The sequence below is a fragment of the Aspergillus oryzae genome, chromosome 3, assembly GCF_000184455.2.
Source record: "Aspergillus oryzae RIB40 DNA, chromosome 3".
NCBI lineage: Eukaryota > Fungi > Ascomycota > Eurotiomycetes > Eurotiales > Aspergillaceae > Aspergillus > Aspergillus oryzae.
In genome coordinates this window covers 1,796,391-1,823,864 of record NC_036437.1, presented here as the reverse complement: position 1 = coordinate 1,823,864, position 27,474 = coordinate 1,796,391, and the positions used below count along the sequence as shown (strand labels likewise).

Sequence of the window (27,474 nt, the reverse complement as noted above, 5' to 3'; positions counted from 1 at the left end):
CTCTTGTTCAAATAAGCTAAACAACCAGATCAGCACTCCTTTACCCAGTCCCAAACAAAAACAAGGATTAAAAGAACAAAAAAAAAAAGAATTGAATGAAGAACAAGAAAAAGAAAAAAGAACTCACTCCTCTCATAAAGCACATAAGAAGTATACATCAAAATAGGCAACGCCACGATCGTTGAAAGCCATCTATCACATTGTCAATATCAGATGATCTCCAATTCAACACGAGCATAGTTAATGGTCAATCCGAGTCCACAAACTCGCCCATATCTTCATCTTGAGATAAATAAGGAAATATAAATATAAGAAACATACCGTCTAGCAGCAATTTTATATTCCTTCGTTTGCCGAATATCCCGTACACTTTGTGGACCGCGCCGGGGTGGATGGGGTGGTCGTTGAAGGGATTGCGGGTTGATGATTACGCGGGGTTGTTGGTTGGACATTTTTCTTTTTTCCTTTCTTTTTTCCTTTCTTTCTTCCTTTTCTTTTCTGTGTTTTTCTACTGTAAGATATAATTGGGTTCGGGATGGTATGTGGAAGTGCTTTCTGAAGTGATGTGGATTGATGAGAAGATGGGTTGGAGGCGGAAAAGTCAGGTGTAGTTTAGTTCTTTGCGTTTCCTTTCTCGGATTGATGCCTCAGGCTACAACTGTTTTTCCTATCAATCTTTTCCTGGGGTATGTATGTATATGGATGTGATGTTTATCGATAGATCAATTCAATTCGTCCCATTCTTGATTCCACAGGCTGATTGTAAGAAATCCTATGCTGGAACATGCTTCGAAAGATAACCATTAAACCCCGCAAAGTAAACTAATTGCTTCTAATCCTGGCCATTTCCTCTGGTTCGGATTTGCTATGCGTATGCGCGTACATTGGAAAACAAAAATAAATGCGAAAATGCAAGTGTCACTGTACAGGAAGAAATGAAACAATAATACAGTCCCGTTTTCTCTTCTCTTGTCCTGTGTTGAGGACAGGGGAGGAGGAAGTACCGTGTTCAGTCCAGTCCAGCCACCTTGTCATAAACCATGGTGAACAAGACGGAGGACAACACACGAGTGGGAGTAAAAGCACGAATAACAGCTGCAAGAAAAGTCCACAAGAGCCTCTCACATAATATAAAATAAAAAAAAAAAAGAAACAAACATAAAACGCCAGTGCAATTGCCTGCCATATCTTTGAAAAATTTTCGCTATGCTTGTTCCGATGACCGTTCATAACGCCGTGATAGTTCAAATGTCTAATGAATCAGGGTGTGACTTGTGGCCACTTGAATAAAGGATTAAAGAGGACTTAGAAATGGGCTAGGACGTATGAAGAAAAAGAAACGTTGACTGGAATTATCGTATTCAGAGGGTAGATGTAGAATGGTCAGCCACTAGTGCTGCTTCGCGGAGGAGCCAGAAGCCTGACTGGAATTCGGCTCATCGGGATTATCGGGGTTGGTTTTCTTGCGCGCGTTGGCTCTGCGAGCCCTTTCCTCTTTGTGGTTCTGAAACTCGGCCATCAATGCTGCTGCTGCGCGACGACGAGGACGTCCGCCCGGGGTTGTAAGCGAATTCTGATCAGCGGAAGGGGGGACTTCGGGGGTGGAGGTGGGAGCAGCGTTGCTCTTCTCCTTCTGTCCTTGTTTCGGGGTCGAGAGCTTGAGGAGGCGTCTGGGGGTAGTCGTGGGATTGGATGAAGCGGTTTTAGGGCTCTTCGAAGGACCGTTGCTGGCGGCGTTGTCGCCGTCTGTCTCGATTTCGGAATGGGGGCGCTTCTTCGGTTTGGCAGATGTGTTAGTCGTGTTGGAAGCAGAAGGAGTTGCTGGCAATTCACGTTTCGAGAAGATGAGTTTGAGTTTGAGGGTCTTGGGCTTTTCGGATGAAGGCTCTGTTTCAGTCGGGGTCGGTGCCGATGCTCCTACCGTGTTCTTGCGTCTTCTCTTAGGCTTATGTGTACTCTCTGTGGTGGAATCATTGGTTGAGGGCGCCTCGCTTGGGATAGCGGGCTCCGTACGTCGTCGCTTCCGGGACCCAGCGGGCCTGTCCGGTTTCGAACTCTTTGCGGAAGCTGGAGCTGGAGCCGGAGTCTCAGACGATTGCGAGCTGCCGCTCTTGCTGTGCCGGTCGATCAGTGCCTCAATCTGAGGGACTGACATCGACCTGTCAACGGTGATGCCCTTCTGCCGGGCTTCCTCGCGGGCCTTAATCTTAGCCCGTTCGTGATAAACGTCCTCCATCATGAACGGAAAATTGGTTGCACGAGGCAGGTTACGCTCTCCAATACGTGGTGGAAAGCCGAAAATACGATCCTTCTCGGACTGTTCTAGGGACCTTAGGCGCACAGGGGGCTCGGGCAGTTGCTTGTCCCCGTACGTATTGTTGGGCCTGTACCACTCAAAATCAGGGCCAACAACGACGTACTCCTCTCCAAACTGATTAATTTGACCTGTGTGCGTCCAACCATCCTCGTCAGTCCACTGTTCTGTAGTAGGTTGGTCATCCGAGGGTGGCCTACTCTCTCCCTCAACCACCGCCGCAACTGCGGCAACCTCCGTATCCCCTTTGCCCTGGTACTCTTTTCGCAGCTGCTCGAGCCAGGTGTCAGCTTCAGGCGCCGGCACAAAGTCGTCTGAAACGGCTGCCGCGGCCAACTCAAATATCCGGCGGGCAAAGGCGTCCACATCTGGCTGTGGGGTGGCAGATGGCACCTGCGTAGTTTCTGCTGGCGCTGTCTTCGGCTGCTCAGCATCCTTCTGTCCGTTGGGTGCCTTGTCACTCTGTTTCCCGGTCGCGGACGACTCAGCCTTTCCGGGCGTTTGGGCCCGGGGTCGGCGGAAACGCCGCTCTGATTCGAGGGACTCTAATGCCCTGATAGTAGGCTTTCGGGTCCGGCCGGACATTCGCGCGCCGGTGGAGGTAGTTGTGGAGAAGCTTGTAGGTGAGGCCGGTGTGTCCATTTGGCCATCGAGACCGAAATTGTTGCGATACATATCCGTATCATAATCAAAATGATAAGAATCATCGTACACGCGGACGGGGGTCCCCTCAACGCTATCAGCGACTTCATTGCCATAGGAGGCGGACTCGAGAGTTTTCTGAACAAAAGACTCGAGAGACTTGCGGCCCAGACTCAGGGTTACAGTATTGCTCGGTCTCTTGGTTGCTTGCTGAGGCTCCGAGCTTCCCTTATCCGAGTCCTGAGAAGCAGGTTTGTCGGAGTCCTGAATGACTGGTTTGCGATCCTCGGCATCAGTATTGGTCGCAGTATCTGTTTGAGACGATTCATTCGCCAGTTGCGAGCGACCTGCCATGGACTTTCTGGCAGACTTGCGGTCTCTGCGACGGGATCTTGTTACTGTGGCATTCGGGGTTGAGACAGGAGTCCGCTCAGCTGGAGTAACTGGGTCTGCAGTTATGTAGGCTTGGGATTTGTCTGCTTTAGACATTGAATTCACAGCTGGGGTCGATTCTGGCTTGACACGAGGGGTCGACTTGGGCACTTGCTCAGCTTCGACAAGACTCTTAGACTTGCGGTCTTTGCGAGAGACAGGAGTAGAGAGACGAGTGGCCAATTTAGATTTAGGAGTAGCTTTTTCAGTGCTCTCAATGCCGTTCAGCTTAGCTGGGATAGACTTCCTAGTCTTGCGGCTGCTAGATACTGCGGCACCCATGGCTGGAGAATTGAGGTCGTGTTTGGAGTCAGATTTAGGGTTGTTCTTATCAGATGTCTCAGCTTGTGTAGTCAAGGTCTTTCGCCTTTCTTGAGGCTTCTTCTGCAGATATGTGTGCAGGGTAGATTGCTCAGTTTGAGATTTGCGTTTGGGATTAGAGGTAGAGGCAGGAGTGACAGCTTGGTCACCCGTGGAATCACGCGCCTTGACAACGTCTTTGTCAGCGTTCTCGGACTTGCGACTACGACTACTCTTTCTAGAGGCGCTGCCTGATGGCTGAGTTGAGAACGATGCGTTCTTCTGGTCCGGAGTCTCGGCTCCTTTGGACTTTGGCGTCTTTTCGTAGTAGTTGACAGAGCGGTGTCTCTTAGCACGCTGTGTTGACGACAACGCCTCTTCAAAAGAGGAAGTGATAGGGGTTGGGGGTAGAGACACTGCCAAACGAGATGGATGAGAGAGATTGAGTTCAAGTTCTCGCGTTGCTTTCCTTGAAGCGCGAGAAGAGCTTCGTCGGGAGTTTCTCTTTATAGTTGGTCAGAGATAATGCAGACAAAGAGAGGTAGTAAAACACTTACAGAAGCCGAATCCAGGAGCGAAGGCGCCGGCGAGGCCTCTCCCCGAGTAACAGAAGATCTACCAGCCACTTTTGTTGTTGTTAGCATTCAATACGAATGAGTGAATTGTCTGACAACCCCCGCCTAGGGTTGACTGTGCACTGAGCCCTAAGCAAACAAGACGAACAACAGCAGTCTCAAACAGTTGCCTCACTTTTTGCCGTTTACAAGCAGCCTCCTTTATTCCTCAGGTTTCCTCAATAAACAATAGGCCCACCAGTTTCTAGCAAAGTTCGACCATCGGCACTTCGAATGCGAGGTTTACCGGTTCACCAGGATCAGCGGGGTATTGTTGGTTCTTTTGGATCGCTTTCTCGACTAGCTTATTTTCTCAGTACAAGCTATCCTGTCTATTCCTGTGTTGCAAGGCAAAATCAGCGAACTGTGCCAAACTGAACAGCTGGTTCCGAATTGGGCCCAGGCAGGAGCGGCAACTCCTGGAAACACCAGAACGCCGTCAAATCCAGGATATGGGAGTGTGAGATATATATAACGTCCACTGACGTACCAATAAGCGGGGGACAATACAGCGATAGCGACCAGAACGGCTTTCAAGACGGCGTCCGAGGGTTAAGCACAGGGTGGCTCGTCGGTGTAGCGGAGGCGAAGGAGGTCTAACGTAAGGCGTACTGCAGTCGCAGGGGCGCTCCCGGTGCTAGATAAACGCAAAATAGAACATTATGCGAAGGTGAAGGAGTGACTATCGGGGTGTTTGACGATTTAGCGGGTTGTCGCAGTAGTTGACGAAGCCATCAAGCCGATCGTAAAGCGAGGAAGAATTGTTTGGCAGGCCGACTTGAAGACTCCGGGAAATTAGGGCTTGCAAAGGCGGAGGGTCGGTCACTGGACCGCAGCTTGCCCCAAAGCCGCGGGCGCTTATCTTAGCGTTTCTTCAGCTTGCGTCCGCAGGCCGATGTATTCAGGACACCTACGTCGCAATTGTTCCACCCCGTCCAGCTTGGTCTGTTTCAAGTGTCTATCTCTCAATCAGGATGCAGTTGTGGAATACTGTCCTCCAGCTCAGTTTGCTGGCTTTTACTGCCGCCCCGACCGCAGCGGCATCCGCGTGGGGGTTTACTGATGCCACCGTGTCAGTTCAAACCAAGGGCGCTGGAGTCGGTTCTGGATTGAAGGAAAAGTGTGTGATCTTGTCTACTACTCTATAGCTTGGTTTTTACTTAATGGAAATTGGCTAACATTGGACTGAATTGACAGTATCCCCGACAACAAGGCCCTCACCAAGCCCGTCTCCCTCGGAAGTGCCGACACCTTGAAGGTGACTCTCACAGCCCGCGAAGGCAGCTCCGGAAAACGCGCGCACCAGGTTTTCCTCCTCCTCCAAGACCCGGAGACCGGACTAGACATCTCTTATCCCTTCAATGTGAAGGAAAATGGCAAATCGAGGGTTGAGCTGGTACGTTCGGAAGGGACAACTGTTGTTAGGCATGACTAACGCTGGCTCTAGACTCAAAAGGACCTTCCTGTTCAATTTCTCTCCTTGGCTGAGCCTCTCGACGCAAAGCTCTTGATCGGGTCTTTTGGCAGCGCGGAGGCCTACAATGGCGCTGCGTTCAAGTTGGCCGTTACCCGGAACCCCGATCAGCCAGTCCCGACAGTTGAGGTCTCGAGATACGGAAAGCTTCCTGAGATCCACCACATTTTCAAGGAGGATGCCCGAAGCCCACCGATTGTCATCACTCTCGCGTTTGTGGCAATGGTGCTTGGCACTCTTCCCGTTCTTGCTGGTGTGGTAAGTGTCCTTTTACTCTCCTTCGACCATAGCTAGTCTAACTTGTCCAGTGGCTATTCCTCGGCGCCAACGTTTGCCACCTCCCCAAAGCCTTGAAGGCATCCCCTGTTTCCCACGGTGTCTTCCTCGGCTCTCTTCTCTCGATCGAAGGGATCTTCTTCTTGTACTATCGGTCCTGGACACTCTTCCAGATCCTTCCTGCGGTCGCCGTGGCTGGCACGGTCGCATTCATCAGTGGCAGTCGCGCTTTGGGTGAAGTGCAAGGCAGACGCCTTGATGGTCTTCGGTAAATCTGGCCGATACTGGATTTACTGGCAAAACTTTCGATGCGACTGAATACTGTCTTCTGTATTGTCTTCTAGATTACTGTATCAGCCTCGTTTTCAGCATGTGTAACAGAGTTCCTAAGCAAGTCAATAGAACAAATACGCACATTGTATTTCTGAGAGAATCGATCCAAATCATAAGAAGAAGAAACACTATTGAAACAGTTAAATGCAGTAAACAAACAATTGTTGTCGCATGGATGGCTGACGTCACCCAAGGCATTGACCAATTCGGCTAGTGAAGTTTCAATTCAACCATCACCAAAAGCTCTCTCCGGTTCATCACGCCTCAAACATCGACATTGCCGATTCCCACCCCGCACGCGCTAGCCATTGCGGCATCCAGTACCCATCCATGGGTTCATCATCTTCGAAGCCCGTGAGATCTGCCGCGCAGGCAGTCTCACGGCGCCAATACCCTAAACAACCTTCCACTTTGCCATCAACACCATCAAAGCCTCCGTCTCCCGGCCCTGCTTCAGCACCCCGTCCGCCAAAGGAACCGGAAACAAAGACCCGTGCTCCTACTGGCCCAACATATCATTCCAAAGAACAGCCGTCTCTTACAAAATCAAACGGTACGTTCATTATCCCCCCGGAGAACAAGGACAAGCCACCGGCGGAACCCTTCCCTTCTCCCCGCTCTTTCTTCTCCCCCTCAAAGATGAAACAACCCCAGCACAAACTAACCAAAAAACCGCAGCCATCGACCTCGACGGCCGAGATCCCGATTTCGCCGCATCCCTCCGCGGCATCGGCCCCGTTAGCCCAGCCCCGACCCTATCCAATTCCAGCACATTCGCCTCCGGAGCCCAGCGCGGGGACTCCGTTCAAACCGTCTTTCCCCGGGCGGCGAATCCGGCTTTGCTGGTAGTCACCGCGCGCCAGAAGATTGCTAAGGCCGCAGAGCGAGAGGTGGAATTGACCGGACGACAGGGTTTTACGGGACGGGAGTATCTGGATGCATTGACGATTCGACAGGCGCTGTCGATGCGGGATCGGCAGGGTATGCCGTCGGGGGAGATTGAGAGGCTCTTACGGTTGAAGAAGGGGGTTGTGGATCGGTTGGGAGAGAAGGGGGTTGTCTCGGAGGTTGGTTGATTGGGTTGAGTAGGGGATGTTGGGACTTGTATATTATTGTATAGTATGAGCTACGATTGTGAGGCGTTTTATGTGGGTGTTTTGTTGACTGTATGTCTCCCCAATCTATGACTGGTGTTTGGTCTAGCTTCTATCATGGGACCAGACATACACCGACATTGATGAAAGTATGTGCGTATTAAAAGCGGGTTTAAAAGGTGTCCCTACGAGATAGATAACGGTATCAAACAACGACATCAAAAAGTTCATGACGAATCCCAAGAATACGGATGCTGTGGGTCTTCATTCTTCGGGGGCTCAGCCAATAACACGTATGAAATTAGAATCTCCTATTCCACGGGTCGACTGCGGAAGTAAGTATCCGGCGGCAGGGAGGATGTCGATCTTACTTGACTGAGATTTATCGCTACCAGAATCTACATGGGATACAGAATATATATCTGCCGCTATTACCCAAAGTACTCTTCTAGAACCATCGTATAACGAAATGTAGTTGTCGGGTGTTATGCGCAAAACTCCATTCCGCATTCCATCACCAACTCGTAAACTCAATCTCAATGCGAGTCTCGGGACTGAACCGTGCTCTCCATGACGCGCATCCTGCTCTGGGTAGTCTTCCAGCATTAAGAAGCTGCTATTCTATCTAGAAGAATGATGAGTAACCGTTGTATTTATCCCGATGGGCATTTTGGAGAGAAAGCATTATTTTACTTGCCGTTATATATAGATAAATCATGCTTGCTTGCTTGCAATGCAACAACAACAACAACAACAACAACGGTTCATACAGCCATGAAATCTCCATTCAAACATGCTAGCAAACCATCCAGAACTCCTAGGTTATTGATTGACTTCGAAGATCATGTACTGAGTTATCTTTTGGATGCATGTTTTCTTTCTATGATACTTGGCTGGTTTCTGCAGTTTGCTGACGGACTTCGTCTTGTACATTAGGTGAGTACAGACCACATTTAGAGATAGATACACCTTCCTGAGTATGGGGTATAAGTTCGATATGAGACAGGCTCGTGCCAAAACATTTCTGTAGAGTTTATTGGGGAATTACTTGTCATCAAGCTGAATAGTCTACTCATGCTGGGATTGGGGCTCTCACTTACGGATTTCCAATGTAGGGCTTGTTCGAACACTTAACGCAAGAGACTAACAATGTAAGAACCGGGAGATGGATGGTTTCGATTTATATGAGCTACAATTATTCTACAATTGCTGTGTTATGGCCGTCTACCAGGACGATTATCTCCTTTACTAAGGATACTGCTCAGGGATGGCCTGATTGGGAGGTGGTTGACTGTAGGATGAGTAAGGAATAGTGATTCTATAGGTTGGCTTGATAACGCGCAACGTAATCTTCTGTTTACCGAGAAATGGTCACTCTGCTTCTTGGCTCAATATAGCCAGGTCATCGGTCGTCGGACTGTTTACAGATGCTATAGGTGTTTAGAATGCCTGAGTGTACAAATATGCAAACGCAATTAGTCTAAGGCACAACGAATTTCACAGAAAAAAGAATATACATCTGTGTATACCCCAACCATGGGTTACCCTTATCAACATCCGAGTTCTGCTTGCTGGCGTAAGCAGAAGAATACTTCGAATATCCGTTGGGCAGTAGTGTATCAGAAAGGTCACGCCTCTTCCATTCGAAAGCCACGGACAACCATATTTCGAAATTCCCAGGGAATCTTGATAGGATCCCGACTCATCCACCCTTTCTTTTTCCTGTTTCAAGATGCACCCTCAGTGTCAGAGTCAAAGCTACATTGACTTCAGGTACACATCAAAACCACGAGATCACGCCCATTCAGGCAGTTCCGATAGATCCTACGACATTCAACACCCCTTATCCACGTAGTTTAGTCAGGATGTATAAGCAGCCATCTCGATAAATGTACTCAGATAGCTGGAAAACCTGCATCACGACACCAAACAAGGTCCTTGTAGTATTAGCCTCGCAAATTGATGTGTTGTCAAACCTAGATCTGACTCATAAGGCATTAGTCTGCAAGATACAAAAGACATCCATCAATATGCACATTTGTTTGGATAACAAGACTTATCCGATGATATTGCTGAGATCAAATGATATGCAATAATCCCACTAAAACATCTTCTAGATGCTCACGGGAATACTTCGGCGTCGATTTGGGTTCCGGGCAGATAGAGAACCCCTATGAGATCACATCATGCTATAGAGGCTTTAATAAACTAAGATTGAAGTTCAGCATTGAGATAGTCCCGAATACAACCGAGAGCCAGTTAACTTCGGGTTCGAGTCGAAACAAGGTGATCCACGTGAACATGATTTGAGCCTTACCACGACCACCAACGTGACATCGCCATTGATCGCCTAAAGCAAGTCAACAACCACTAAAAGAGACGAAACTACAGTCAGCATACATCCCTTACATAAAAATCGAGGATTAGGCATCAAAAGTCTGAGCCCTATCTTCTCCTTTCCGGTCATGTGTTGGCTCCCCTTGGTTGGACTATATTGTGTAGCCTATTAAATGACTTACAGAAAGATGTAGGTACTGGCAGGCTATACCAATCTCGTCCTGTGATTAGTATTACCCCAGACTCCAAATTCTACTACGTCTGTAAACGGCCCCAAAGGGTAATCCCTTGAATACTGACAATCCACTGAATGGTGAGAGGGGAGAAGTAAGTCGGTTCTGGCAATACCGGGAAGTTCCCCAATTTTTCGATCGCAGTAGTGGTCATGAAGACATCATGCATCCTCAACAATTGACGATAATTGGATAGGTACGGATATCACCCGTATCCGGACTGTTGGCTCCAGTTGAGCGGCAAAAGGAGACAGCTTAATCCATGCCTCCAAACAACGTGATTGATATGACTGTATCGAGCGGTTTAAGATAGCAGGGGTCTTGATGTCATGACATGGATAACCATGGATACCATCACGATTGAGCGTGGTTCTTGTGGTCCGGGATGAATGTGGGGGGAATTTTGACTTTGACGGGTGGGGATTCCCCCGGATGGACGATTTCTTGGCGGGGCTGGTATCATGAACGGTATCGATGCGTACTCGTTTTGCCGGGAAGTCGGAAGCAAAATCCCTGTGTCCTGGACACTTCATTCGTAGGAATTTGAATAACGCCGCGCAAGTGGTGCTTTAGTCCAGAATTGCCCAGTGGGTCATGTGCGAACACGCGCATCAATATATTGTCAGATCTGGCACTAAGTGGAGGAGGATTCATGCAAACTTACTTAATGTTACTCGTTAATTGCCAGTCGAGACCCTCCAAGGATTACCCTCGCAACGTTCGTCGTCAATCAAACTTTTGCTACTCTCAGGCGGACTGTTCACTTGTCCCAAATTAAGTCTCGTGCATTATGTATAGTTACAATGTCGCTCTACCTAATCGAGTAGGACCTGATCCCGCAACAGCAACGCTGAAACACCAACCGAGCATCGTCCTATCAGCCCCAAGCATGCCAAAATACAAGAATCATGACAAGGCCATCAAATCCAAATCCGATCACGCTTGATTTCCTGACGCCATGCAATAGAATCGATGATATAAAATTAGAAATATGCAAAGGAAAACAAAGAGTCATGTAAATGCCAACTACCAAGCGGCGTGACCTCCGTCCATACGTAGATCGCTTCCAGTCATGAAGCTGCTGGCGTCACTGAGAAGGAAGACGGCAGCGCCACGGTACTCGTTAGGGGTAGACAGACGTCCCAGCATGTTATGTTTGGGCCATTCCTCGCGACGCTCAGGGAACTCAACGAAGAGCTTCTCAACCATGGCAGTAACAATGTAGCCGGGCGAGATGGTGTTGACTCGAATGTTGTACGGGCCCCACTCCATGGCGAGGTTACGGGCAAGTTGAAGCACTGCAGCCTTGCTAGCATTGTAAGCAGGGCAGATAAGACCCTAAGAGGCAGACCAGTCAGTAACTTCAATGTAGGGTAGCAACCAATGACATGAAGAGGAAGCCGGAGTGGCGTGAGCGGGACAAGTTTCGTGAAACCCGAGGCTCGTAAAGACACAAAGGGCGGGGAAATTCTTATTGAAGCCAAATCAAAGGTAAGATGAGAACGTACCCGATTGGCAATAGTACCACTCATGCTCGCAATTAGTGCGATGCTACCTCCATTGCCGAAGCGAATCATTTGCTTAGCAACGGCCTTGGAAGTCATGAACACACCAGTGACGTTGACTTCGAACATCGTGTTGGCGTCCTGGGCCGTATACTCGAGGGCTGGAGTTTCCTGTTGAATGCCTGCCGCAGCAATCAAGCCATCCAAGCGACCCTCGGAATCGGCGATGGCTTCGATAGTACTGTCGAGAAGTTCGGTGTCACGGACATCAATGCGACGGTATTGCAGCTCCGTTCCCAGCTCTTCCTTGGCACGTTTTTGGATTTCGAAGAATTCAGGGGACTATCCCAGATAAAAAATCAGACGTGTTCTCGATATATTGATGGGTAACTTAAAAGGAATCACTTACGGGTTCCTCCAGGCGGTCCAAAGCATATACCTTGGCCCCGGCCTCCAAAAGCGCTTCAGCCTGAGTTAGACCAAGACCACGGGCAGCACCAGAAACACAGACGACCTTTCCAGCCAAGCTGAACTCAGGCATTCTGTTCTTAAATCCGAGGCAGGGGGCCGCCTGTGTGGTGGGAGCGGCGGGGGCAATGTCGTGGGTTTCAATGGAGACAGACATTGTGCTGTTTGAGGGCACGTATTGAGGGAAATATGTATCTGACGAGAAAGGTAGGATCAACTGTAATTAAGCGTAAAGCTCAGGTGGTGAGATTTTGTGAATGATTTGAAAGTCTCCTTTCACTTTGAGGTTGGTAGAGAAATGAAGCGCAGTGAGTAGAAGAGAGATTCAATTGATGATGTCTAGTCAGTCACTCCAACACGGCGAGGAATATCACACTTATATACTTCACGATGGGCATTGGAGACTGCTAGGGGAAAGAATGACTCTGGGTCCGGGAGAGTCATGAGGCCTCATGTGAGCAGACAAAAAGTTGGTAAGGTACCCAAATTAGGAAGGCTGCGAGGGAGCATGAATGGTGGGTTCGGTCCAGACCCGGGGGAATGCATGGACGCTGAAGACCTTCGGCCCACCATCAGTGGTCACTTGGTCTTTCTTCGTGGCAAGAAAGGAGAATGTTGATCACCACGTTTTACTATGAAATTGATATTCCTACCTTAATCCTGCATGGAGGCATTAATACCCTGGACGGGGGCTATACCTTCAGCGCTAGTACACAACCTACGATCGTAATGATCCCCAAACAAACCCATCAAAATGCTATCTAGTAATGAGCTCAGATACGTGATTCGAAATAAGAGGCTGCCTAAAGTAAATCAAGGTCAACTTTGTTAACCTGGATGTTCAGGTGTTCTCGCGAGCATGACGGGCTGATGACTACAATTTGATATCATAGTTAACCAGATGCCCTACGAGGATCACTTATCACAACCACGCTATCTTGCGCCGAGAATACAATAGTACCACTGAAAAATTAAATAAAATAAAATTCAGGTACTAGATACCATAGGGTACGTATCATGGCTGTGGAAGTTTGCGATTATTAGTGGCGGACTCGGTTTGCTTGTTTGGGCAACCCGGGCTGGGGCAAACCGGCTCGGCGGACGGAAGAAGCTTAAGGCAGGCTTGGAGGTGGGCAGTCCCCAAGGAGTCGGTAAGCAAGCGGTCGAGAACACTGGGGCAAGAGCTGTCGGAGCAGGTCACGGGGCCATTTACTTTGTTCTGGAAAAACAATTCCCTCCCTGGAACATTCATGAACCAGCCCGCGCGGCTGGGGAGGTGATCACGGGGCATCTCGGAGATCACTCTGGTTTCCATTGCCAATCTTACCGTCAAGGTGCCGATCGAGTATGACAGTAGGATTGATCTCTTATTGGCACTCATCAAACACGCAGGTTGCAGTATGCAGAAGATGGCCCTGGCCAAGTTTATGATATCCTGAGTGATCTAGGTTCCCTAGGATACACTGAGATTTCTGGTACCAAACACAACTATCACTAGCTTGGAATCTCTTCGGATTTGCCATGTACAGGATGATACTATTCAAGTCACTGGTCTTATTGCAGTACGGAGTACCTCTAGCTATTTCACGAGCCTTTCTTATTGGCCAATTTGCGTTTTCTTAGAGGTTTCCAGTTTAATTTTTCTATCCCTGATCTTTGGCAGTATCAAACACCCTGAGGCTCTGTTATTGCAACCGAGATTTGATGCAGTTGTCCATAGCGATAATAGTTTTCACTATAGATCTGATCGTTCACAAGAAAAGAGTTGGTATTGGGACTGTGTACACAACATACTAGACCAAAAGAGTGGTCTAAATTTAGGTCATATCATATGACATTCACACATAGTATTATAGACATAGTCAACATCATACACAGGATTATTATTATTAGCAATGATGATAAAGGAGATTGATTTATCAGTTCCGCCAACCGAGATGGATCCGGGAAGGTACCGTGTGACCATCAGAATTTTGGTAAGTCGAGTGTGGCGCATCGCTAGGGCTCCCCTTCCGGAGGCGATGGAACACAACTCTCAGTATTGATGAAGTGGAAGCTACTTACCCTTTTGGGAACTTCCGGGGAATTGTAGTGCATTTGGAAATGACAACCCCAGTTTTTCGGTACTCCGGATCCAGACCCAAAACTGAACCCTTGCTATCGTCTGTGCCTGTCCCCGTGAGCATCTTATACTTTGTACTATTGATAGAAAAGTTCTAGTAGATTATTTGACAATTGGAGTTTATTTTGTACGGAATTGTCCAATAATGGCCGCAGTTCACAACGGACCTAAAGGACGGTATCCCATTAGTTGAATTTCACCAGGGATCAGCCTTCTTAAAAATTTCTTATCTTCGGAGGAGCAAGCTAATCTTAAATAAAATAAACGATGGCTCCAGAATTTACCCGATAGTCTTAGTTTCTTCTGTGTCTTCATATGTACCCTTTTGTTCGAAGGTCAATCTAGAAGAGATAACATTTCAGTGGTGGCAGTACAGAGCCTGATGATCCGGGTAATCCGATCCTGTCGGACCGATCCCTTGAGGAGAATATGAAATTACCTAAGGCTGACTTCCCTTATACGACCCCAGGTTCCAGAATCCTATCAAGTGTGGTCTGTGCTTCGGCCATCCCTGTTCCCCGTACAGAGAACGGTCTCGATTTCTGAGCCTAACTGTAATATGCCCAGCCCTGCCCGTGTGACCAGCAGAGATTTGGCCCACTTCCCACTTGCTCAGGTACTTAGTAGGTACAGTATACACACACGCAGTCAGGCTGAAGATACTTATAGAGTACGGTGAAGCTCAACTATCTCGTACAACACAGATAATCTATCGCCGAACGAAAGTACCCTTATATATTAACCAGTTGTTGACGTGGCTCCTATACCCCATCTTCAGTGCGGCATACTACAATGACCTCACTAGGCTGTCCATCAACACTCAATTTCAATCCCGCCCATGTAGATAATACATTTTCCAATACACTTTGGCCCAGTTTCCTAATGTTCAAATATTTACCCCTCTTTGCCGCTCAGACCTCAGATACGCGTACCCTGCTTTCTAGCAGTCTCCACGGCTCGTCTCAAGTTTCTGACCCGGGGGAACTCCGATCCGTCAGGAACCCCACGTATGATACAGCGTATTCCTTGGTATAGCTAATAGAGTTAAGCGCAGCGTTTACACGAGCTTTGAGAACTGTCTGGCCAGGCCCAACCAGGCTTTTTGGCCTCGTCTCGAGGCCTGGGTTGAACCCTCTTCTTGCATGTTGTTACGATGGTGCTTCAAAGCCCTAAGTTGTATTTATAATATAACTATAATGCGACAAAGGATGGAGAAATGAACGCTACCTTCCACGACTGGCAGTTACTGACTTCAACTGAGCCTATTTAGACTGGGGGCACGCTAACACGTTCAATCACCGCTCTCTCAATCCCATTGAGAAAACATACTATATGTGAACTCATATGCCGACTTACGCCTTTTTAGTAATGGTTGTTATGGAACTCGTTCCAAGCTTGAGACACAGTCATTGTCTCATCAAAATGACAGCTACAATGCGATAATGTGGAAACAGTACAGCCATATATGTGTTTCCTCTGGATTTCGCGATTGAAGCGGGCTATTCTCCTCAAGATGCTTCGAACTTCGTGTATGGCTGGTTAGTTCGAAGGTAACGAGCAATGATAGCAGATGAAACACTCGGAAAATATCGTCATACCTGGGTATGAAGGTAAATGAGGTTCTCAGTAGCATGTCAGAGACTTGAACGGTATAACGCAGCTTTGTCTCGACTTGTTCTATCTCGTTGTCGGAAATATGCGGTTGGTAGCTTATCTTACCAAAACAAACGATAAAAAGTAATTTACTAAGATATAATATCTTGAAGTTCATAGAGCCTAAGGGCATTCTGAGGTTGAGCTGGACTCATCGCTTGGATAATGAGTCTAGGGAATGACTCATTGTACAGTTTTAAGAACTTTGGGAAACTCCCAATCATGCAGAAGCACTAGAAAACAGGATGATACAATAACAAGCATCCATTATACCGGTCATACCATCATATCAGACTGATGACATGGCAAGATCGATGTTGTGACTCAGCCTCCCAAGTAAGTTTTAAGGCAGACAAGAGCACTAGGCATCAGCCAACAAGCCACTATAAATACAACATCCAAACCAACATCCTAACAACATATCCCAACCACCACATCACATCACATCACACATTGACAACCATGAGTCCCCAACCAAACCCCAACTTTTTGCCCTCAAAGGCACCTTCGGGAGCCAAATATCACAAAATCGACTTTACAACCTCCAACCCACCACTCCCCGAATTCAAAAACCGCTTCGCAGCAGTAATAGACAACATCCTCACAGAAGAAGAATGCAACGAACTAATCCGTCTCGCGGAAGCATCAACCGTAACTCCCCAGTCCCCGACCCCGGTCTGGGAACGCGCCATGATCAACGTGGGTAACGGGAAACAAAAACTCGCAACAGACACCCGCAACTGCGGTCGTATTATCTGGGATACACCCGAGCTAGCCGACAAGCTACTAAATCGATTAATGCCCTTTCTGCGGGAATTTGAGATCGATCGACTGGAGAACCGACCCCTTGTCACCGGGCTCGCGGGTCGGAATAAGACCTACAGATTAACGAGATTGAATGAACGACTCCGGTTTCTCAGGTATGAAGGCGGGGAGTACTTCAGGCCGCATTGGGATGCGTCCTATACTACTCCCGATCGCAAGGAGAAGTCGTTTTTTACCGTTCATTTGTATCTGAATGGGGACGGGGAGCAGGACCTTAAAGAGTTGAGGAGAGAGCAGGCCAGGGTAGAAAGGGGAGAGGGAGATGTTAATTTGGGTGTTGGGGGGAAGTTACTTGGGGGTGCTACATCTTTTCTTCCGAGGTTTGAGGAGAAGGAGAGGCATTTGAGGGTTTTTCCTAAAGCGGGCTCGGTGCTTGTGTTTCAGCACAATGATTTGCTTCATGCTGGGGATTCGGTGTTTCGGGGGACGAAGCTTACTATGCGGACGGATATTTTGTATCAGGAGTTGTGAAGATGACTATCTTATATCGAATAGAGGTATCAAGGGCTATTGAGGGTTTAGTGGGCATGGGTAGAAGAACTGTCGTTATGGATGGCAAGACAAATGATCTTCAGTTTGATATACCATAATGGACGTCTAACTTATTCCAAGTACGTATTTGCAGAACTTCAGGGCTTACCTTGGATCTTCGCGTTATATCATGATAGTGGTATAAAGAAGGTGCAGTATAGCTTTGATCCAGGCCTGGACTTTTTTTTAAAGCAATATGCATATCGTAAACATAATACGAATCAAGTTAAGCATTAATATAAGATGGTATGTACCCGAAAACTCCCAGGACCAAACTCTGAGAGCCATTCCCAGCCCATTCCCAAATCCACAATAACGCCATAAGTACTCATTGCCCTCATTACTCTGAAATCTCGTAAATAACCACCTAGAAAGGTGCTCATACATGCCTGGCCCCGTGCACTAGATCATACAGTTCCAGTTCGAACAGGCTCGTCCCACATTGTATTTCCAACCGGATCACTGCAATACCACTGTCCCAACAGATCCAAGGCTTCATCATCCCGGGTTGTCAAGTCCAACGTTTTGCTCTTTAATCTAATGAGGGTAGAGCCATCAAAATGAGCCTGCAGTATCCTGACATGTTGGGTGCCCATCAAAGAAAACACCAGGATCTGTAGATGTGAACCGGTTGGCCGGAGAAACAACAGCATTAGAAGCAATAAGTGAAGGCCACTCACTGGAACGATGTCATGATCGAGAGTCATCGATCTGATCCGCCGTTGCCACATGAGCCTAGTAATCATAAGTAACTCGCTGCTCAGCAATTCGTCGCCAGCATATTCATTGCTGATCAAAGTGCATTTGATATGTGGAAACCGGCGGTCGAGTCGATTCCAGAGGTTCATAGTTATCCAGTCGGTGCCGGAAGAAGCGTGATGGAGTGGGCGTCGAAACCGGTACTCAGCTTCGCTGCCATAATGTCAGCACTGATCAGCCAGATGCCACTGTTGTATTGTTATAGATAACAAGTTGGATAATAGGGAGCCGAACCTAAAACCAAACCATTCGGGGCCGAAGCTAGAGAGGATTTTGGTATTTGGGGTCCTTCGCAGAGCGATACGACTTGAGATAGGAGCTTAGGAAGTTCCATAAGGCCAGCGCAGAAATGGAGGGATATCCCTTTACCATTGTATTATTTTCATCAAACTCAGGAAACACAGGATCATAATCTTCTTCTTTAACCGGACGCAAAAGCAATTTGGCAGGAACAGGTTCAAAGAACTTGAAACGAGGATCGAAAGCAGGAGCACCTTGGGCGGTAAAGTCCATTGGGAGCACCTGACACTGCGTTGACTGAGATTTCCATGGACGATTTGGCTTTCCATCTCTAATAAGGCCTTGACTGTAGGCTTATATTTCTCCGGGAATTTCATCCTGAATGATCGTAGCGTATTGGACGTGGAATAAATGGTGGCAACAGGATCGAGAACTTGAGCAAGAGAACTTGTTTATCTAACTTACTTATCAGGCGGGCCGGCCTTGTTTGTTTGTTATTAAATGTTTTCCTTTTCTGCCGAGACAATTTAAAGACGTTGATTAATGACAGCCGCCGCCGAGGAATATCACCATTCACTGCTACCAATTGCTGCCTATATTCTCAATCTTCCCCCATTCCCCGCCAATCTAACGAGTAATTAGTCTGGCTTCTATATAAAATTATAGACAATGATCGGCTCTGGCGAATTCTTCTGCGCGCCGCAAGGCTGCGGTAGCCTATTCACCTTGTCTTTCCATGTACGTTTCGACCAATCGTGCAGTGTTCTGGCGGAAACAGCCAGTGATATCGATGCGACTATAGCAAAGCCTCCTTAGTGCAAGGTCATATTCACATCCGGGGTTTGAACTTATTAAAGGGCCGTTCCTGCATAGATCCCTCTTCGCTTACCCTTGTTTTACCCTCACCTGTCTCTTCTGAAGCCCTCACTTGGCTATCAGACTCAACGCACGCGCTGAATATTTTGAGAAATGGACAAGCCACCAGAGCTCAAATCAGAATGGGAAACGGCCCTCAGGGGCGCAGGTCTCGAGGGCAAAACTCTACAAAGTCTTGACCTTCTTTCTGCGTCCAAGATTAACATCGAACAGTTCTTGCTACTCAAGAAGCACTACGATGCTTGCTTTTTCAACCCGGATCATGTCGGCTTAGGTGGTCCAATAAAACAAGCAAACGATATTCTAGCCAATTACAAGGATTTCGCGAACTATCGTAGCGTCTTGACTCCCCGTAGGACAACCGCGAGTAACCATACAATACCCGATCTTGGCACGTTCTCCCTTGTTGAAGACTTCCAGGCGGATGTTCGAGGATTGCAGAAGCCCGTGATACAGTCCAGCAATGTTCAGTTTAGCCCGAGCCCGTTGTCGGGACGAACTCGCGCAAAAGTCAAAGCGAAAAGTATCCAACAACGGGAAGGTCCAGGCCAAGGTGCACCAGAGACTCCCTCTAAACCGCCAAAGGGACTTTTCCATGGCCGGGGCATGACTATGATGATGGAGGAAGGTGAAGATCTGGACTTGGACATCGGTGGACTTAACTTAGCCGAAGCTCCAACAAGGCCGATGAAAATATCGCCATATCCCCCTGCCCCCAAGGATGCGTCCATACTACTCGAGCGCACAGATGATGAAGAGACTGTTGGTTTTCCCTCCTGAATTTTTTGAATGCAATATCCCTTCACTTTGAGGGCTCCCTAAGATGGACTCCTCATAGAGTTCGGTTTAAATTCGAGTCAGGGGGCGCGGCCTTTGAAGCCCGAACAGACGGCTACCTGAAGGACCACAGGACAGGTAATGTCATTGGAATAGTGGAGGTCAAGGCAGGATTGAGAAGCTCGGAGAGAAGCATACGAATGCAAGAAAGGGCTGAGATGGTAGCTTGGATCACCAGCCTGAGTCTCGCGCGGATCTTCCTGGTCGGTCAGTTTTGCCTTTATTCACCTTGAATTGACAGCAGCGTAGGAGCTTCATCATCTCTGAAGACCGGCATGAGATATATGTGACCTTTGCCGAGTACGATGTGGAGTACTTGAAATACATCAAGGGACAACCCTACACTGGCGATTCTTTCCAGGTGATGCACGAGTATGGTCCATGGGACATAGAAAGGAAGGACCATATGAGGATGGTTGGTGCATTAATCCTTGGACTGGTGATTCGTGCGCGCGAGGATCGTGACGGGGAACTGATTGTTTCTTCACTCATAGCTAGTTTATCACAAAGCCAGGATTCCCCGTCAGTAGAACAGACCCTTTCACAGGTACTAGTGCTCCTGCTGCAGGTCTGGTACAGAGTGGTCCTCTTTGTAGCTATCAAATGATGTCCTCAGTGGAGTGTGAAATTCAAATGTATTCTTTCAGACTTGGTTCAAAAGATCTGTACTTGGTGCCTATACGTTTGGAATTATATATCTCGGGGACAGAGAGAGAGTACGACGATTGTAAGCGGTATATTGGTTTGGTTTCGTTTCCTCTGTTCATCATTAAGCAGATACTATGTATTCGGTCTCTCGTTGTAAAAAGGTCAGTGGGGAAAAGAGTATAGATAGGGGGAAATCAAGTAGTGCTTTGGTGGTACGTATTGTCTTGATGATTACGAGTACCCCATATAGAATGGTTGTGGTATTTGACCAATCGTTTGAGTGAGCGCAAAACTTCAAAGGTTAACGATCCCTGAAAAATCGCGAAAATATTTGATAGGAGGGGTAAGTGCTATATGTGGCAGACTACTAGTATAATACAAGGAAATCAGTTCAAGTGTTACTGGGTAAATGTGAGTAGTGTACGGAGTACTACTTCTAAGTATATTCCAGAGCCTGTGTTAAATTGTTACACCGCAGGTTGTCAAGCTTTTGCCAAGCCATCATAACGTGACTTTTCAATTCAATGTTGAATGTATTTGTAAGCGGAATATACCCGGTTTATCTTGCTGCCTGTTTTCAGATGCAGAAGAATTTTCATTCAGAGAAAAAACTTTTCATCGGAAGAGAACATAGCCACAGCCTGCATCCATGGGTTCGGTCTATTGGATTGAAGATGGCCTATCAGAGAGTGGGGATGGAACTTGGAAGCCTTACATTCCACTTGCACCTCGACTTTTTTCACTTCATTTCCGACTGACCCACTCTACGTACTCGTATCGGGAACTTCTTCATGGAGTTATGCATATAATGCTGATCTGACAGATGCACTGCGCTGCACTGTCTATTTTTATGTTCTTTTAATTGTATCGGGTTTATTGTCTTTTCTATTCTGGCACAAAAGAATATGCTCACAAGGAATCCGATCAGTAAGCGAAGCAATTCCAGAGCTGAGAGAATCTTCCTAACACGTAAACTGATTGATAGTCACGCTACTCAAAAGAAAGTCCATTGATCAATAATAGTTGTCGATCGCCCATCCCAGTCAGCCACCATTGCGGAAGAGCCGGACTTAGGCCATCCTTTGACATCATGGATCGAACCTCATGAAATCCATTCCTCGGTTCGGGCTCCCCAGCCCCTAACCGATCAAATCAAATTCATGGTCCTCCAGTCAGATCACTCAAAACACTAGTTGCGATCGCACCAAGACCCTGGTGTGCTTGGCCAAGCTTCCGAGTCCCGGTTCCTAAGAACACCCCTAGTAAAAGAAAGGAGTGACCACTGCGTCTCCTAAAATTTGGCCAAGTCTCCGAGCAATTCCTTCGACATTGCTCGAAAAAAAACAACGTGTCGCTCTCACGTAGAACTGTGTGCGACCACTTCAGGTCAGTATGAAACCCACAACAGCTGCAATTGCTTTAGCCGGGTTGCTGTCTGGTAAGTTTATTGATCACTCTTATTGTGGTTCCCGATTTACTACGATCGTCGCGCTTTTAACCTATTCTGACATCGCTGATGGTCGGTAGGCGTGACAGCGGCCCCAGGCCCTCATGGAGAAAGGATTGAGAGGATTGATAGAACTGTGTTGGAACGTGCATTGCCAAATGCTCCCGATGGATATGTACCGTCCAACGTCAGTTGTCCTGCGAATCGCCCGACGGTGCGTAGCGCATCATCCGGGCTCTCGAGCAATGAGACCTCGTGGTTGAAAACCCGACGGGAGAAGACTCAATCTGCCATGAAAGATTTCTTCAACCATGTCACGATTAAGGACTTTGATGCTGTCCAATATCTCGACAACCACTCGAGTAACACGTCCAATCTTCCCAATATTGGTATTGCGGTGTCTGGTGGAGGTTATCGCGCCCTGATGAACGGTGCCGGAGCGATCAAAGCGTTTGATAGCCGAACGGAGAACTCGACGGCGACGGGACAGTTGGGTGGTCTGCTACAGTCGGCGACGTATCTGGCTGGTCTGAGTGGTGGTGGATGGCTGGTGGGGTCGATCTATATCAACAATTTCACCACCATTTCAGCACTGCAGACCCATGAGGATGGTGCTGTCTGGCAGTTTCAAAACTCGATTTTTGAGGGCCCTGACGGCGATAGCATTCAGATTCTGGATTCTGCGACTTACTACAAGCACGTTTACGATGCAGTGCAAGACAAGAAGGATGCGGGATACGAAACCTCTATCACTGATTATTGGTACGTCGTGGAACACCTCGTGGATGCGAGCAGCACTAATAGGCGTTAGGGGTCGCGCTCTCTCTTATCAATTAATCAATGCTACCGACGGCGGTCCGAGCTATACTTGGTCGTCCATTGCCCTAACCGATACATTTAAGCAGGCAGATATGCCGATGCCTCTCCTCGTTGCCGACGGTCGGTATCCCGATGAGCTCGTGGTCAGCAGCAACGCTACTGTCTATGAGTTTAACCCTTGGGAGTTTGGTACTTTTGATCCAACAGTCTACGGGTTTGTGCCTCTAGAATACGTAGGCTCTAAATTCGACGGTGGTTCTATCCCCGACAACGAGACCTGTGTACGCGGATTCGACAACGCCGGTTTTGTTATGGGTACTTCGTCAAGTTTGTTCAACCAGTTCTTCCTGCAGGTTAACTCAACTTCGCTTCCTGATTTCCTGAAGACGGCATTCTCGGACATCTTGGCAAAGATTGGTGAAGAAGATGAGGACATTGCTGTCTATGCACCCAACCCGTTCTACAATTGGGCCCCCGAGAGCTCACCAGCAGCCCATCAACAGGAACTCGATATGGTGGACGGTGGCGAGGATCTTCAGAACATTCCTCTGCATCCTTTAATTCAGCCAGAGCGTCACGTAGATGTTATCTTTGCTGTTGACTCCTCCGCCGACACGACTTATTCTTGGCCCAACGGCACAGCTCTCGTTGCCACTTACGAGCGCAGCCTGAACTCCACCGGCATCGCTAACGGAACCTCATTCCCCGCGATCCCTGACCAGAATACCTTTGTTAACAATGGCTTGAATACGCGGCCAACGTTCTTCGGATGTAACAGTACGAACACCACAGGCCCTACGCCTTTGGTTGTCTACCTTCCGAACTATCCATACGTGTCTTACTCGAACTGGTCAACCTTCCAGCCAAGCTATGAGATCTCCGAAAGAGACGACACCATCCGCAACGGATATGATGTGGTGACGATGGGTAACAGCACTCGTGATGGTAACTGGACGACCTGCGTCGGTTGTGCTATTCTGAGTCGGTCTTTCGAGCGCACGAACACCCAGGTTCCGGATGCCTGCACCCAGTGCTTCCAGAAGTACTGCTGGGATGGCACTACGAACTCCACCAACCCTGCCGACTATGAGCCTGTCACCCTGTTGGAGGATAGTGCTGGTTCCGCTCTCTCCCCGGCTGTCATCACCACCATCGTAGCGACCAGTGCTGCTCTTTTCACCTTGCTGTGAGACTGGAGCAATTCTGTTGGATACGGCTTTCTTTCTCTTTTCTCTTCCCAGGAACTACTTTTATATATATTGCGATATATCCCGACTTTTTTTTTGCTTCTCTTCAATTTCTTCCTCCTGTGCCTTTTAGCTTGATTGTATCTAAGTTACATCTCGGCCTTGGCACGGTCCTTTTTGAATATATTTCTGGATTACCCAATTGTGGTGGTTGTGGGGAGGTTTCCAAACTGCATCTAATTGGGACCTACGGTACGGTCAACTAATGGCAGTATTACACACTGTTTTCTATATCTGGCCTACAGTGAATGTACTTATCGAATTAAACTATCATAATAATTTAAGTGCAACCAAGTTAAGCTCGCAGATGATGCAACACAGTCTCACTCACGTGCCCTATGTGGGTCCAGTCGGTTGCCAGAGAAACAGACGCCACGGCCCAAACAAGCAACCCATGACAAACGCCCACTTAGACTAAACGATCGGCGCCAACGCAACCCGCCATAAGCCAACGACAACACATACCTTCAACTCTCCTACTTTGCCGACCCTGCACATGTTTTGAAGGTTTCTTTTCGAGGGTCAACAATTGTGGCTGATAGCACCTCGACCAGGCGCACAATGAGTATTGCGGTGTGTAATTAATTTTTGTTTTTGTTCCCCGCCACGCCAAATAAACATCGCCAGGCCGATTTACGACTTGTTTTCCGACGACGGATTGGTTGGTATATAGCTACACAATGGCTCGAGCTGCGGTTATTCCGGCGGCGGCGTCGCCTCCACGCGCGACGCGTACGGCGAAACGAACTACCACTACGACTAGCAGGGCCGGGGCTAAGCCTGCTGCGAAGACGACGAAAGCAAAGGCACCCACTTCAGCTACGGAGGGAAGAAAGCGGACCGCCCGGACAAATCTATCGTCTATGAGTAAATCAGCTGACGATGTTACGGATGAAGATACTGATGATGAGCTGGGAGTAATGAATACGACGGAGAAATCCTCGACCACCAAAGCCAGAGGCAGGCCCGCTGGATCGACTACTGCTACTACGGGTCGTGGTAGGAAACCGGCCACTACTACATCCACTAAGTCAGGGACTGTGAATGAGAACGAGGATGGTGAAACACACGCAGATGGACAGAAGAAGCGGGCCGGAAGACCGAGGACAAAGCCGGCGACTGAGACAGATTCCGCGACTGCTGCTCCAAAGCAGCGAGGTAGACCTAAGGGGTCGACGAATGCGAAGTCGACCACTGCTGCTGCTGATACTCAGAAGAAGGCCCGCACCCTAGCCACTGAGAATACATCGTCCCAAGGGCCTAAGGAGCTGACGATAACGACCAATTCTACACTCATGAGATCGAATCTTTTGCGAGGCCCAGCGAAGAAGAAGACGGTGACCTTTAAGGATGTGTCGGACTCAGACGACTTCAGCGAACCATCACCCCCACCGCCCGCAGGGAGAAGGCGACCAGCTGAACGTCCAGCTGGCCTTGCTGCGAAGCCTTCTCGAAAGGGTACTCCTGGTAGAGGCCGCAAGCCGGCGGCAACCAAAAAGGGTGCTTCCAAGCCTCTTTCTCCGAAGAAGGCAACACAAGTCGCGAAGGGAATCTCCTCGTACGCTAGCTCTGACGGTGAGGATGATGAATTAAGCACCACCAAGGACCAGATTAAGCTACACGTCGACTCCCCCAACAAACACGGATCAGAACAAACCGGACTCAGCTCCCCAGTGAAACGAATCAATTTCACTTCCAGCCAACCTCCCAAAGCTGTCGACGAGAACGGACAGCCTACTCTCCAACCACCGAAGTCTGTCGATTTCAGCGATGCAGCTTTCTTGTCTAGCCCTGCTCGCCGACCTCCTCCTTCTCCATTTAGCTACAGCGTCAGAGAGACCCCACGGCGCGGTCTTGCTTTGTCAGAGAATCCAAAGTCTATTGCTCAGCCTAACTTTACACCCACAGACAACTCGCCACTAAAGTCGTCGCCAAGGAAGGCAAACTTGGAGACACCGAGACGTGGTAATCTCGGTTTCGATGATCTGAAGCCTCTTTCCCAGCCGAACTTCACACCTGGGCAGAACTCCCCGCTTAAGTCGTCACCTAAGAAGGGACTTTTTGGAGCCTCGTTTTTGTCACAGCCGTCCTTACAGGAATCGTCAACACCTTTGAAACGCAGCTTCCTCCAGAGTCCTGCGAAGAAGGTTGCCTCTCCGTTTAAAAGCTCTCTACTTTTCTCGAGATCCCTAATGACTGAGCATGTGGAGTCTGATTCCAACCGGCCGAATGAGTTGGAGATCCCTTCCCCTAAGGTTGCTGAAAGTTCCTACCAAAGGTATGACTCGGAAGAGACCTTGGAAATGCCGGATGATGAGCTCGTCACGGAGGCCCTGGCGGGCAGACACGATGCTGAGACTCCAGAACCTGAAGCCGAGCCTGAATTTATTGAGGAATCCAACGACGTTTCATATACACCGCAGTCTCAGATGGAGGATGACAGCCATGGGCAAAACTTGGAACATACTGTTGAAGCTCACGTAGATGCTGTCGAAGATTTTGGTATGAACCGCGGAGAGACCGCAAGTGAGCACGAAGGAGATATGGAGCATATCAACGACGGCCTAGAAGAGCCTCTGGATGCTGTTGACATGGATCGTGAGAGCACCGCTGAGAGCGATGGGGCCGACATGGGCCTCTATGAGCTCTTTGAAGGCCAAAATGAGATTGTCGAAAATATCCTCATGGAGGATGATTTCGAGCAGGACGACTTTGAGGAACGCCTCGAAGCCTATGTGCCAGAGATCCCTGATGAATACACAATTTGTCTTGAGGTCGCGGAGCAGGATGACTATGAGCCTACTAAATATTTGGAGAGCTTAGTTGATACTGAGATTTATGATGAGCACGCTACTGCCGAGGATAGAATTTCGGTGGCGCCGGATGTGGAGGAAGATATCACCACCCTTGAAAATCAACAGGGTGATGATTATGAGGAAGAGAACTACAAATCTGAGGATGATTCACAGAACGACGAGCTGCAGGAACCAGTAGAGTTCGCAAGTCGCGAAAGTATGCTCGAGGGGCTTGAAGACGTCTTCACTGAAGATCCTTCCGGCGCCTCTGAAATGCCTCGCAATGAAGAGACAGATGATCGTGCTGAGACTCCGGAAGTTGCGGGTGATCAAAGCGTCGGTCCTAACTTGGAGTATGACGAAGAAGAGGTCGACATGCTCGATGATTACGAGTTCGATGAGGAAGAGGCTACGCTTGTCGCATTTGATACTCCTGGTAGAACACTCAGACATACGCCTCGTCGTACACCCCGAGGGACCCCACGACGGACATCTAGAAGAGTGTCTGAACGGACACCTAGACTGGCATCTGCACAGAGTTCTAGACAAACACCTGTAGAGGTGCCGAGGCACACTCCTGAGCAAACTCCTGAACAGATTCCTGAACAGGTTCCTGAACAGACGCCTCAACAACCTTATGAACAGATGCCTAG

At 48.4% G+C, this 27,474-nt stretch overlaps 8 protein-coding genes across 8 annotated transcripts; 5 read left to right on the top strand and 3 right to left on the bottom strand.

The window, feature by feature from the left end:
- Positions 1-1,390: 1,390 nt before the first annotated feature.
- On the bottom strand, positions 1,391-3,670 carry AO090023000691 (putative GPI-anchored cell surface glycoprotein; the record flags this gene model as incomplete). Its single annotated transcript, XM_001821157.3, has 1 exon — positions 1,391-3,670. One exon carries the CDS (start codon positions 3,668-3,670, stop codon positions 1,391-1,393), a length of 2,280 nt encoding a protein of 759 aa, XP_001821209.3.
- Positions 3,671-5,276: 1,606 nt separating this feature from the next.
- AO090023000690 (putative oligosaccharyltransferase subunit ribophorin II) lies at positions 5,277-6,430 on the top strand (the record flags this gene model as incomplete). The annotated part of the gene is made up of 5 exons (XM_023235717.1): positions 5,277-5,422; positions 5,500-5,698; positions 5,750-6,034; positions 6,085-6,320; positions 6,397-6,430. 5 exons carry the CDS (start codon positions 5,277-5,279, stop codon positions 6,428-6,430), a joined length of 900 nt encoding a protein of 299 aa, XP_023090713.1.
- A 285-nt stretch (positions 6,431-6,715) lies between these two features.
- AO090023000689 (uncharacterized protein) lies at positions 6,716-7,461 on the top strand (the record flags this gene model as incomplete). The annotated part of the gene is made up of 2 exons (XM_001821155.3): positions 6,716-6,938; positions 7,064-7,461. The coding sequence occupies 2 exons, from the start codon at positions 6,716-6,718 to the stop codon at positions 7,459-7,461; spliced, it is 621 nt and encodes a 206-aa protein (XP_001821207.1).
- A 3,614-nt stretch (positions 7,462-11,075) lies between these two features.
- On the bottom strand, positions 11,076-12,179 carry AO090023000688 (putative short chain dehydrogenase; the record flags this gene model as incomplete). Its single annotated transcript, XM_001821154.3, has 3 exons — positions 11,076-11,387; positions 11,558-11,896; positions 11,964-12,179. The coding sequence occupies 3 exons, from the start codon at positions 12,177-12,179 to the stop codon at positions 11,076-11,078; spliced, it is 867 nt and encodes a 288-aa protein (XP_001821206.1).
- Positions 12,180-16,094: 3,915 nt separating this feature from the next.
- On the top strand, positions 16,095-17,093 carry AO090023000687 (uncharacterized protein; the record flags this gene model as incomplete). The annotated part of the gene is made up of 1 exon (XM_001821153.3): positions 16,095-17,093. The coding sequence occupies one exon, from the start codon at positions 16,095-16,097 to the stop codon at positions 17,091-17,093; it is 999 nt and encodes a 332-aa protein (XP_001821205.3).
- Positions 17,094-19,121: 2,028 nt separating this feature from the next.
- Positions 19,122-19,808, top strand: AO090023000686 (uncharacterized protein; the record flags this gene model as incomplete). Its single annotated transcript, XM_001821152.1, has 1 exon — positions 19,122-19,808. The coding sequence occupies one exon, from the start codon at positions 19,122-19,124 to the stop codon at positions 19,806-19,808; it is 687 nt and encodes a 228-aa protein (XP_001821204.1).
- A 2,097-nt stretch (positions 19,809-21,905) lies between these two features.
- Positions 21,906-23,969, top strand: AO090023000685 (lysophospholipase family protein; the record flags this gene model as incomplete). Its single annotated transcript, XM_001821151.3, has 3 exons — positions 21,906-21,951; positions 22,041-22,722; positions 22,772-23,969. 3 exons carry the CDS (start codon positions 21,906-21,908, stop codon positions 23,967-23,969), a joined length of 1,926 nt encoding a protein of 641 aa, XP_001821203.1.
- A 1,942-nt stretch (positions 23,970-25,911) lies between these two features.
- AO090023000684 (uncharacterized protein) lies at positions 25,912-27,314 on the bottom strand (the record flags this gene model as incomplete). Its single annotated transcript, XM_023235715.1, is given in 10 exon segments — positions 25,912-26,295; positions 26,323-26,450; positions 26,494-26,501; positions 26,507-26,664; positions 26,735-26,825; positions 26,876-26,932; positions 26,975-27,098; positions 27,115-27,164; positions 27,212-27,265; positions 27,277-27,314. Coding segments are annotated over 10 exon segments (1,092 nt in total).
- Between the last annotated feature and the right edge of the window lie 160 nt (positions 27,315-27,474).